The 12,752-nt window shown below is 40.8% G+C and overlaps 1 protein-coding gene across 1 annotated transcript in view; it reads left to right on the forward strand.

The window, feature by feature from the left end:
* Nucleotides 1–434: 434 nt before the first annotated feature.
* The window catches only part of septin12 (septin 12), a 127,099-nt gene continuing 114,781 nt past the window's right edge, over nt 435–12,752 (forward strand). Inside the window, exon 1 of the mRNA XM_034088662.2 lies at nt 435–587. Coding sequence (XP_033944553.1) covers nt 533–587 — 55 coding nt within the window. The 5' untranslated portion in view covers nt 435–532. The remainder of the gene's footprint in view (nt 588–12,752) is intronic.

Genomic DNA, 12,752 nt, shown 5'->3' on the forward strand with positions numbered 1-12,752 from the left:
ACTTTCTTCCCACAGTTACATATACAAAAAAGGATTAATCAAAGAGCATAGTGTTTGTTGTAAAAGGATCAGATGGTATTTCTTAACTTCTGAAAGATAATGTATCACCATAACCATGGCATAATCTGGTGGTGAAGTAGGGCAGGGGTTCCCAAGCTGTTCAGCCCGCGACCCCCAAAATAACAGTGCCAGAGACTGGCGACCCCTATCTCCGCAATGGAGCGAGTTAAGTTTGTACCATTTTCTGGCGATTTCTAGAGGACAGCAGAGGAAGGAGAAACCTGACGGAGCTCGGATATTTTCCAGGTGTTTCGCAGCTCCGCCCCCGTCCCCCGGGTCCTGCTGCGGGGCAGAGCTGCAGCAAGCAGGGGGCTGGGCCTCCGACACACCGAGCCTCCTGCAGTGTGCCCGGCCAGAGGAGCCCGGATCCCGCTCAGCATCACACAGCGCGGAAGTCTTCCACTGAGGATACACGGTTTATTCTTCAGGTTTCTCCTCTGGCTCGGAGCGCCATCACGGAGCCGCAGTCAGCATGTCGGAACTCTCCGTGAACGACCACCTCGAAGGGATTTTATCAGATTTCGAAGGTATGTGTAATATTGAATGACTTTACGGCTGCCTTCAATAAACGCTGGCTCCAGGCCGTCCCTCTGCTCTGAGAGCGGGCTCCTGTCTGCATCAGCCCGCGGCCTGTAGCTACGCTTTCTCGGTCGTTACTTTACCTGAAAAATGTGACTGAAGTCTGACAGGTGCAAAAAACAAAGTGAAATATATCCTACCATAGTTTTAAAAAGCAAATAATAGCCTACATTGAGTGTGGCTGTATTCTTTGTTTTAATGTCCATTAAAACCACAGCTGGAACTATTAGTGCCGTTTTTTATTAGTTAAAAACAACAGAATGTGAAAATGTTCATATGTGTTCATTTTCTTGGTAATGTGTCTAATATTAGGTTGGCTGTGATTGGTCATTTGAAGATGGCACTTTTTTTCTATGAACAATTTTCTGATATTTTATTTAGCCTACCTAATAGACCAAGCTATTACTGTAGATTAAACAACAATAACACTAGTTCAAAACTATTTAGTGTACTTGTACTCTGACAACTATGGCTTACATTTACAGCTCTTCCATCCATACAGCTCATCTAAACGTAGCTGTCCCAGGTTAAATATAGTATTTTGGACATGTATTAAGAGGTTGAAGATACTTTTGGCTTTTTTCATAGAAAAAATGGTTTGAATGACTTCATAATGTTTGCTTTTATGTGCCTTTGAGCGAGACTTACAGTATAATTATGGAGTCTGATTTAAAACGGCCTGGGCAGGTAAGAGAGGCGCACTAATAACACAGTGTAGGCAAAGCCTTGAGCTCTTGTGTGTGTGTGTGTGTGTGTGTGTGTGTGTGTGTGTGTGTGTGTGGGTGTGTGTGTGTGTGTGTGTGTGTGTGTGTGTGTGTGTGTGTGTGTGTGTGTGTGTGTGTGTGTGTGTGTGTGTGTGTGTGTGTGTGTGTGTGTGTGTGTGTGTGTGTGTGTGTGTGTGTGTAGCCCAAATGCAGACAATACTATCTTTTAGAAGCAGTAAACCCAGCTCTGTGGGTTAGTCTCTGTTAAATCTCTGCTGCTCTTTTCTCTCTTCAAGGCCCCCCACTTATATCAGCTCCATTCAACTGAAACATTGCTAGCTCTCACTCTAACTGTTTTTATATATTTTGTATATATATGTATCCAGTAGTCTAATGCAATGAATTCATATTTATAGGGGAGTGCAAGGGAATTCAACAAACAAGAATTAACGGAAAAAAACTACAACAAAAAACCAGACACTTAAATATTACTGCTGTTTCACGTTTAAAGGAAAGAGTCAATGTTACAGGATGAAAAGAGGCTCTTCAGGTTTCCACTTTGCTCCAATTAATATGTCCCATTATTAAATAATGTATAGCCATTGCCCCAGGTTTTCTGAAGCCAATGCTTATGGTTTTGTCTCCTGTAATCAGTCATCGACCACACAACACATTTTTATTTTAAGAACTCTTTCAATGGGGTTTAGATGTGGAGAGCTGAACATTGAGTGATTTGATGGACTTCACTTCATTTTGTGTTGAAAGAAAAAGATTAGAAAGACCTCCCTATGAACTTAGTGTTATCCAAAAAACAACAACTATTCTTCTCACCACAAAAACATTGAAGTATAAGTTCAACTTGCAAAGCTTTTGGGATTACGTTACAGGAACAGCTTCTTTCATGCTCTCCAAAGTGGATATCATTGAACTCTGGTCTTAAACGTCAGTGTGGACAATGCAACACAACATGACGTATGGTCAGATTGTCATGTGACAGGACTTCCACAAAGTATACTTCCGCTTGCCAGCTATTTATTTGTGTTGCCTCTGACAGTAGTTGATGCAACCTTTCTTTTTGGAATACAGTTGTGTCGATTGGACAACAGTTGTGTAAAAGCAACTATAGTGGCGGTCCTCGGCCAAAGGCTCCGCCAATTTGTTTCAAGGCACAGATCAACACCTGTCCAAACAGAAGAATGTGGAAAGAAAGTAAGAATGGGAGCAGGGGGGGCAGCTTTTGTTCTACTGTCCCTGCAGGGCCCCGGGGCATGACAGATCACCCTGAGCAGGAACAGTGTCCGTCCCTCCTTCACTGTCTTTGGGTTCTCTTGTTTTTATATTGTCTCTTGATTTATAAATCAGGTAAAGGCTGGTACAGGGCACTTTCTTTCCACATTCTTTCCACATTCTTCTGCTTGGACAGGTGTTGATCTGTGCCTCGAAACAAATTGGTGTAGCCTTTGGCCTAGGACCGCCACTGTAGTTGCTTTTAAACAACTGTTGTCCAATCGACACAACTGTAGTCCTTCTGACACTTTAAAAGGTCCCATGTCATGACCATTTCTACTGATCATAATTCCATTGTTGAGCTCTACTAGAATAGATTCACATTGTGCAAGTTTCCAAACTCACATTGGTTTCTCACAGCATCTCTGTATAGTGTGTGTATTCACTCTCTGTCCTACACGCCTTGTTGGAGCTCCTGCCCCCCCCTCCCTGGGAGCCAACTGTGCTCTGATTGGTCAGCTCGCCCATTCTGTTCTGATGAGATCACCACTGTTACAGCGGAGCATCAGTGTTTATGTTTTACAATGGCGTTTGTTAGCAACCAGAAAATGACACCAGTAAGGACAAACAGGTGAGAATGCTGCGTGGGGTCTGGGTGCCGTGTTGGCGGGACGTTGCGGGGCTCGCCGCTGCGAGGAGCAGACAGTGTGAGCAAGGTTCATTTCCTGATTGCTGCGTGGGGTCTGCGAGACAGCGAGACCCTGAGGGGGATGCAGCACCCCCATCTGCGAGGCTCCACTAGCACCTGCACCCCCAAACGCGGCACACCTACAGTGTAAGCGCGCCACTAGCACCCCCATTTGGACCAATGGGTCCATTTGGATATGGGCACGTCACAGTACCCAGGAAGAAAACAATGGAAAAGATAAATCCCAAACGAGGCGTTCTGGGGCAGCAGACAGGTCTTCTCTGTGTTAGAGTTTTACTCGCTACAGGGTGAACTTTGAGGGTTTGTGACTGCAGACCGTTTACATGCAGACAAAGCTACAACACACAAGGGACGGGTAACAACCGGATAAGCATGACATGGGACCTTTAAACCGATGTCCTTGGACAGTCACTGACTATACTTCAAGATGATTTGTATGAAAATTAGTCATGTGATTTTTTTAAAGCAGTTCAAACACAATTAATTAATGAAATATAACCTGAATGATTGTACTTGTAGTTCTTGAAGAAACTATTGGAATGGAAATTCATACTGAAGATTAGTTATGTGATTTTAAAAGTTGTTTTAGGAAGACCACCTTAATACAAAAACAAAATTAAATCAATGAAATACAACCTTAAGAATGATTATACTTGTAGTTCTTCAAGAAACTATTTATCTTGTGTGCCTCCACCGGTAACAGGCAATCGAAAATGGAAAGAGTAAACAGGGGCAGCGTTCAGCAACAGAAAAATGTACTCTGTCCTCAACAATCATCGAGGCTCCAGACTTTCCTGTCAATCGGATCCGTGGGGACGTGTTCTTTTGTGTCAGTTTGGTGTGTCAGGGCCTTTACCCTCACTTAAAGGAAATTACCGTGTGTCAGGCAGTGACCCAGTTCCTTCAGGAACTCGGTAAGGTCCCGGAGCCCCTATGGTAGAAGGTGATGTGATGTGACGGATCTATATTTGATTTGGAAACAGGGGGACTGCTTCTTGATGCTGGCCCGGCCAGCGGGCTGTGGAATGCAGGGTAAAGCGTCCACTTTTATCAGATGGATAACTACTACTTGGCTAACTCAACATATACTGTAACATTGAAGGTTTTAAAAAGTAAATATAGTTGGTTTTACCTATGTAAATGTGATGACTGTAACTGTGTGAAAACAGCTGGTTTTATTAACCTTTATTTATTAACTTTGTGTTGACTTCCTGTCAACTGTACAACTTTTGTTTTGTTTTGATATTTAGGTCAAATCGTAGTATAAATCATCCTCCAAATATGGGTTACACTCTTTAAGGCAACCTCATTCCAACAATTACAAAAAAAGACAAAAAAATAATTTCACTATAGTTAAAGGTGGGGTAGGTAAGTTTGAGAAACCGGCTCGAGATTGCTAGAATTTGAAAATACACAACCGGAGAAAATCTGCCACTTCCTCAAAGAGCCCCTCCTCCAACACACACGAACGCGCACATGACCAATGAGGGCACGAGATAAATTTGTGCCCCGATGGCAGGCTGACAGGCAGGTAGGCCATCGGTTGTACTTTTCACAGTATTACGGCTTCTACAGATGAAATGTTTTTATGTATTTTTTGTCAAAGCACTTCAGATATTCATTGCTATCGGGATGTTAAGAGCATTCCATGGAATATAACAAAAAGTGTTTCTCGAGCCGGTTTCTCAAACTTACCTACCCCACCTTTAAGACATGTCAATGTTAAGTCAGTATTCTATTTTTTGAATAACATCCATTTTATTTTGTTGGCAATTAGATAAAATAACCCCTTATTCCGACATCAACATATTTAGATCTGAGGACAACAGGAAGGTTAATAAAAGCAATAGTTTGTCTTTGCTCTATACATGTAACTAGGTGTGCACCCTATTAGGTACAGCCTCATCAAATCCAAGTGGCAATCTGTTTGCACAATAGCTGAAAGGAGGGGCATGACAGCTGAGCACAGTTTGTTTTTAATGTCCAACAGTGGCTGGGAAATATTTTATTCATATTTTATCTTGAACTAAAAGTTTCATGAGTTAAAAACAATAAGATTCCTTTTTTGAGTTGTTCATTTGGGAATCCATCTTTAGAGGTGGGCGCAAGTATAGGGTTCCCATTTGAGAGTCAACGGCAGAGTGAAGGCAGCGGAAGGTGTGGACTAGATTGGAGGGGGGGGGGCAGGAGGGCGTTGGGGGACTTTGGGTGACACAGGAGATCAGAGAAGGACAGGGGGGCTAAGAGCTACCCCCCCAGCACTGTCGCATCCTGGTACTGCACTGCAGGCCACAAACCCTGCAAAGATCAGAGGGGGTCCCATGACTTACTGACCCAGTGACCACACAGACACACATAGCTCGTTGTCTTTGCTCATGACAAGTGGGACATTCCAGCCTGCATTAACGCAGTGAAGCACACACAGATGCGAAAACACAGTTAGTGTGAGTTTTCTTCTTTCGACATCATTTATTATTAACACAACATTGAGGGATTTAAATTAAAGTGCAACCCTAACCCCAACTCAGGTTGTCAGCATATTAACACGTATAAATGTACACATGTGTCCACATAATTAGCTTACATTTTTCTCTGTCCTGAGCCCATGATCGCACACACACACACACACACACACACACACACACACACACACACACACACACACACACACACACACACACACACACACACACACACACACACACACACACACACACACAGACAGACACACAGACACACACACACACACACACACACAGACACACACACCCACACACACACACACACACACACACACACACACACACACACACACACACACACACACACACAGGTAGCACTTGATGTGTCTTTCTGCCAAGTCATTCTTCCATAATAGATGACAGTGGCGAGCTGTGACTTTTGTACCTAGGCCCTCTGACCCACACCCCTTCCCTTAAAAAGTATTACGTCACAGCGTATACTTCAGCGGAATATCAAAACAACGGACCAGGGTGCAAAACGCATCAATGACAGCGACCCTCTACCACACAAAACAACACCTGTAAATAACCCAATTTGATGAACGGGAGACTATATGTGTTAATTGAAACGGAAGGCGAAATACAGATCTAGTCTCAACATTGAGCAGAGGCCTGTACTACGAAGTTGGTTCAACCTAACCTGGATATGTTTGAGTTAGCCGGTTGGCCTAATCCAAAACATACTAGGGCTGTACCCGAATATTCGACTATTCGAATATTCGTTCGTTGGCCAACTATTCGGGTTTCAATTTCATTATTCGGATATTCTTTTTTTTTTCTATTTTTTTTCAAAATAATTCATATTTTTTTCTAAATGTATGCTATTAATAAAGGCGAATTGCCATATTCTTATACTATATTTATACTTTTGAATTGCACTGTTAAAATGCGGAAATATATACAATCTCAGCCTGTGCTCCTGACATCGCGTTCACTGTTCACAGTCACGAACGCAAACGGCACGCTTCACCTCGCTTCACCTCGTTTCACCCATAAAATGCCGAAGACTTCAGCTGTGTGGGACCATTTTAAATTGGACGACGGTAAAAAGAAGGCAGTGTGCCAAATATGTGATAAGAAACTGGCCTACCACGGTGGCACAACAACTCTGAAAAGTCACCTGGATGCTGTAAGTAGTAGCCTAGCTTAGCTTAGCTGTTGTGAAGTTGCCATGATGAAGCTGCTTTATCCGCCGTTTAAACAGTAACGTTAAACATGATAAAAACGTGCACTTACTTAACCGAATTGTTTTTTTATATTAGTTTTTTAATTTTATCAGAATAGTGAAAATAATAGGAGTAATGTGGGAACATCTTTATTGGCATAAAGTTGAGTAGCTCAGCCTAATAATAAATTGTGTCCATCGGTGCATCCCCACGCATCCCAGCCATCAACATCCTCAACAATACAGCAGACCCTACAGTTCCAAAAACCGATAACGGAGAAAAGAAAGATAGAGATAACAGATGCCATAGTAGATTTCATCGCTATGGATATGTTATAGCTCAATCGCGCTACCTCCCTTGTTCTATTTGTTACAGTTTGTTTTATTATAAAGCCAAGCCATTCATTTATTTGTATTTAAATTGTTCGTTTATTAAAATGTAATATTATTATATTTATTACAGTTCGTTCATTTATTTTTCGTTCTTCATTTATTTAAATAGTTTACTGTATCGGTAACAAGTATGACACTGTTAGGCCTACTCTTATACGGCTATGTTATTAAAAGTATTGTTGTTATAACAGAAATATGCGTTTTGTATCTTTGTTTGACTGTTCAGGTTGTAAAATGTTATAGACGGAATGTGGAACCAGATTTAGTTTTAATGTTTGCGAGTACTGAGACAATAAATACATATAAATCGTAATAGTATGCTCTTTCTGCGCTTCTGCTTAACAGCGTGTTGTCAGGTGTCTCGGAATCGGAGCGTGTTATGAAACCTTTTGAAAACAAAAAAAAATGTGAAAAAAAAATGTATTAAAAAAAAATACAAATCTCTCCGCACCGAATATTCGAATATTCGCTGCTGATTACTACCGAATATCCGGAGCCCGAAAAATTGTATTCGGGACAGCCCTAAAACATACGCGCTCTCGCTAAACGGTCCTACAACGCGGGTTATCAAGTGGATCGCTCAAGCCAGCCGTATCCTATCTAGTTAGGTGTGCGTTCACATGAAAGGGGTGGTATTTGGAGCATTCGACCAATCACAAACATGGAGAAGCACACTGACAGCGCAGCGTCATACTTCCTGAATGAAAAGTCAACTATAATATTAGACATATGAAGAAGTTAAACTTTAAACATCCATGACTTAAACACTTTATCCAGGATCAAAGCCACAGAGCTGCACCTGCAAGGTGAATACAGCTGGGAACAGAACAAGTGTTTGAATGCGTTCATTAACAGGTTTATGATATCACTGCCCGTCTAACACACGATCTGACTTTAATTACATTTGGCTCGAGTGTTTCGTCAACTTAATGTGTTGCTTAAAATAATACTTCTGCATACAGTATGTGACACTGTGAGTTTTCCCTGAAGTTAGCCCGCTAAACGGAACTCCTGCTTCATAGTACAGGCCTCTGCTCTACAAATAATCCTCTTGGACCCCTAAGCTCCGCCTACTTTTTTATTTTTAATTAGCATAATATTCAAAACAGTGAAATATTCACTTACATTTCAATGTTTTGATTTTCAACACCAGACTTAGTATACAGCATCGGTGGAGGGTCACACACATTACCCTAGTAAATGAGTATGTTCAGTCGATAACTATGGCCACCATTAATCAAAAAGTAATTGCAAAAAGGCGGGGCTTAGAAATAAATGCTCATAACTCATCACCAATGTATCCAAAAATCACAGATTTTGTTGGATAGGTTCATTCTGTCTTGGGGAATAATAAGCATTTTCATTTTGGACTATAGGGGGCGCCAAAAACACCATCAATTTATAACTCAAGAACGGATGCACAAATCTTTATTTATTTTTTTTAGACATACTCTGTGGGTGACTGACTATGAACTGAGATGTAAAGTGTCGCAAAAAATGCAGAATGTGGGCGTGGCCTATATATATATTTTAATTGCGATAGCATAAAATGAGCCCACAACCTTTTCGAGAATGTAAAAAAAAAAACGTAATTTAAAAAAAAACCCTGCTCACTAGCGCCCACACAATATAATTTCTCAGAACTTCACGAATTTTGGCACAGACATTTCTCATGGAATTGCGGACATATTTCTAATTGGCTTCCATTAGCCCCGCCCCCGACAAAGTCGGCCATTTTCATGCATTTTAAGGACATTTTTGCGAACTCCTAGAGGAATGATCGGAAAAATTCCAATCCAGGACAAGTTCAGCCCTTATCCAATATGATGCTAAATTGTGAAGCCAATTTTTTATAGCTCAATCGTGGAGGTTGTAAGCTAACAGCGAATACACCATTTTTGACGATTTACATGTAGCAAATTACTCCAAACTACTCGCATACAGTTTTACCGATATTCACGAAACGCTGTATATACATTGCTCTTATGAATCTGGACATATTTCAAATTGCCTTCCATTAGCCCCGCCCCCCAGAAAGTCGGCAATTTTCAAAAATGTGAGTTTTTCATGCTTTTTAAGCACATTTTTGCAAACCCCTCCTAGGGGAATGATCGGAAAAATTCCAATCCAGGACAAGTTAAGCACATATCCAATGTCATGCTACATTGAGAAGGAATAGTCCTTCGTTCAAACGGGGAGCTCGTAGGCTAACGGAGAATGTACCATTTTTGACCATTTATATGTCAGATAAGCCACTGAGGCCTGCCTGTCTGCCTGGCAACTCAACTCAACTCTCACACACACACACACACACACACACACACACACACACACACACACACACACACACACACACACACACCACACACACACACACACACACACACACACACACACACACACACACACACACACACACACACACACACACACACACACACACACACACACACACACACACACACACACACACACACACACACACACACACACACACACACAATTGTAATTTTAAATTCTATCCTGTGTTCTATAGGGAGCCAGTGTAAGGCAGCCAGAACAGGAGTAATGTGGTCCCTTTTCCTAACTCTGGTTAGTACACGAGCCGCAACATTTTGAATCAGCTGAAGCGACTTGACTGACTTCTTGGTACTCCCTGATAATAAAGAGTTACAATAATCCAGTCTAGAAGTAACAAATGCATGGACTAGTTTCTCTGCATCGTTTTGAGGCAAGATATGCCTGATTTTTGCAATGTTACGTAGATGGAAGTAGGCGGTCCTTGAAATTGATTTTATGTGGGCGTTAAAGGATAAATCCTGATCAAATATAACACCAAGATTCCTTACAGTCTCACTGGAGGCCAAATTAATGCCATCCATAGTTAGTATGTCTTTAGATAATTTGTTTCGTAGATTCTTCGGGCCAAGTACAATAACTTCAGTTTTGGTCGTGTTTAACATCAAAAAGTGTAAGGTCATCCACGTTTTTAAGTCCTTAAGGCAGGCTTGAATTTTATTTAGATGATTAATTTCATCAGGCTTGATTGATAAATATAGTTGAGTATCATCCGCATAACAATGAAAGTTTACAGAATGATTCCTTATAATATTGCCTAATGGAAGCATATATAATGTGAACAAAATAGGTCCGAGCACTGAGCCCTGTGGCACTCCATGGCTAACTTTGGTTTGCGTGGAAGATTCATCGTTGACACGTACAAACTGAGAGCGTTCAGATAGATAGGACCTAAACCAGCCTAAAGCAGTTCCCTGTATGCCAACTAAGTGCTCTAGTCTTTGCAATAGGATGTCATGGTCGATAGTATCAAATGCAGCACTGAGATCGAGCAAAACAAGAATAGAGACAAGTCCCTTGTCTGAGGCTATTAGAATGTCATTTATGACTTTAACCAGAGCTGTTTCTGTGCTATGATGTGTTCTAAAGCCAGACTGAAAATCTTCAAATAAATCATTGTTTTTTAAGTAATCACACAACTGTTTTGCGACCGCTTTCTCAAGAATCTTTGAGAGGAACGGAAGATTCGAAATAGGTCTATAGTTGGCTAAAACCTCTGGATCGAGGTTGTGCTTTTTAAGAAGCGGTTTTATCACTGCTACTTTGAATGATTGTGGAACATAGCCTGATAAGAAAGGCATATTCATAATATTTAATAAAGAAGTGCTAATTAATGGAAAAACTTCCTTCAACAGCTTAGTTGGAATTGGGTCTAACATGCACGTTGATGGTTTAGAAGAGAGAATCATTGAATTTAATTGTTCAAGGTTTATGGCTGAAAAGCATTCTAGTTTACTATCTAGTGTAATATTAGAACGTACGTTTCCGAGAGCTGTTGATAACACTATACTGGTCAAAGGCAAGAGGTCATTAATTTTGTTTCTAAGAGTAACAATTTTATCGTTAAAAAAGCACATAAAATCATTACTACTGAGTGCTATGGGTATAGAAGGCTCAATGGAGCTGTGGCTCTCTGTCAGCCTGGCTACAGTGCTGAAAAGAAATCTTGCATTATTCTTATTCTCATCTATTAATGAAGAGTAGTAGGCTGCTCTCGCTTTACGCAGTGCTTTCTTATATTCATTGAGAGTAATATGCCAAATTAAATGAGATTCTTCAAGTTTAGTGGAACGCCATATCCTTTCAAGTTGTCTAGACTTTTGCTTTATTTTGCGAGTTTCGGCATTATGCCATGGAGCTAATCTATGTTGTTTTATTTTCTTCTTTTTCAAAGGAGCAACAGAGTCTAATTTTATTCGCAGCGCATCTATAGCACTATCAACAACATGATCAATTTGGGGTGGTGTACATTTGTATAAGTTTCCTCCCCTACATGCAGACATGCTATCGAGTTAAGTATTGGTGGAATCTCTTCCTTAAATGTGGCTATAGCACTAAAAGATAGGTTTCTGCTGCAAGAGCTTTTGACTAATGCTTTGTAGTCTCGTAATAGTACTTCAAAAGTTACTAAGAAATGGTCGGATAAAGCAGGATTATGCGGTTCGACTAATAGTTGCTCAATTTCAATACCATAAGTCAGAACAAGGTCAAGAGTGTGACTATAGCAGTGGGTTGGTTTATTTACACTCTGAGAGAAACCAACAGAATCTAATATAGAGTTAAATGCAACAGTAAGGCTATTTTTATCGTCGTCAACATGAATATTAAAGTCACCTACGATAATTACTTTGTCTGTTTTAAGAACCAAAGTTGATAAAAACTCAGAGAATTCTGATAAGAATTCTGAATAAGGACCTGGTGCACGGTACACTGTAACAAATAAGATTGGCTGCAAAGTTTTCCAGGTCGGATGCGTAAGACTAAAAACGAGGCTTTCAAAGGAGGTATCATTTAATTTTGGTTTAGTATTGATAAGTAAACTTGAGTCAAAGATTGCTACAACTCCACCTCCTCGGCCCGTGCCTCGCGCAGTATGAGTATTGATATGGCTGGGTGGAGTGGCCTCATTTATGCTGACATATTCTTCATGTCTCAACCAAGTTTCAGTGAGACAGCATATATCAATATTATAATCTGATATTAAATCATTTACCAATATTGCTTTAGATGCTAGAGATCTTATGTTTAAAAGACCACATGTAATCTTCCTGTTTTGTTGCACTGTAGTAGTTGTTACATTTACTTTTATTAGGTTATTATGTATGACACCTCTATTAGGTTTTACCTTAAATTTTCCTTGGGCACACACACCGCTAATATTGGGTATTTTATTGGGTTCGGGATTCCTATGGATGACTGCCTAGGAGAGAGCGCAGAGAAGCGTGTAAGACTGCGACTCCGCCTCCTGGTCTCAACTCCAGTTTGTCATGGATTAAGTCCACAAAAGCCCTGAAATGTTTGCCGAAATGAGATCT

The sequence above is a fragment of the Pseudochaenichthys georgianus genome, chromosome 8 (assembly GCF_902827115.2).
Source record: "Pseudochaenichthys georgianus chromosome 8, fPseGeo1.2, whole genome shotgun sequence".
Taxonomy (NCBI): Eukaryota; Metazoa; Chordata; class Actinopteri; order Perciformes; family Channichthyidae; genus Pseudochaenichthys; species Pseudochaenichthys georgianus.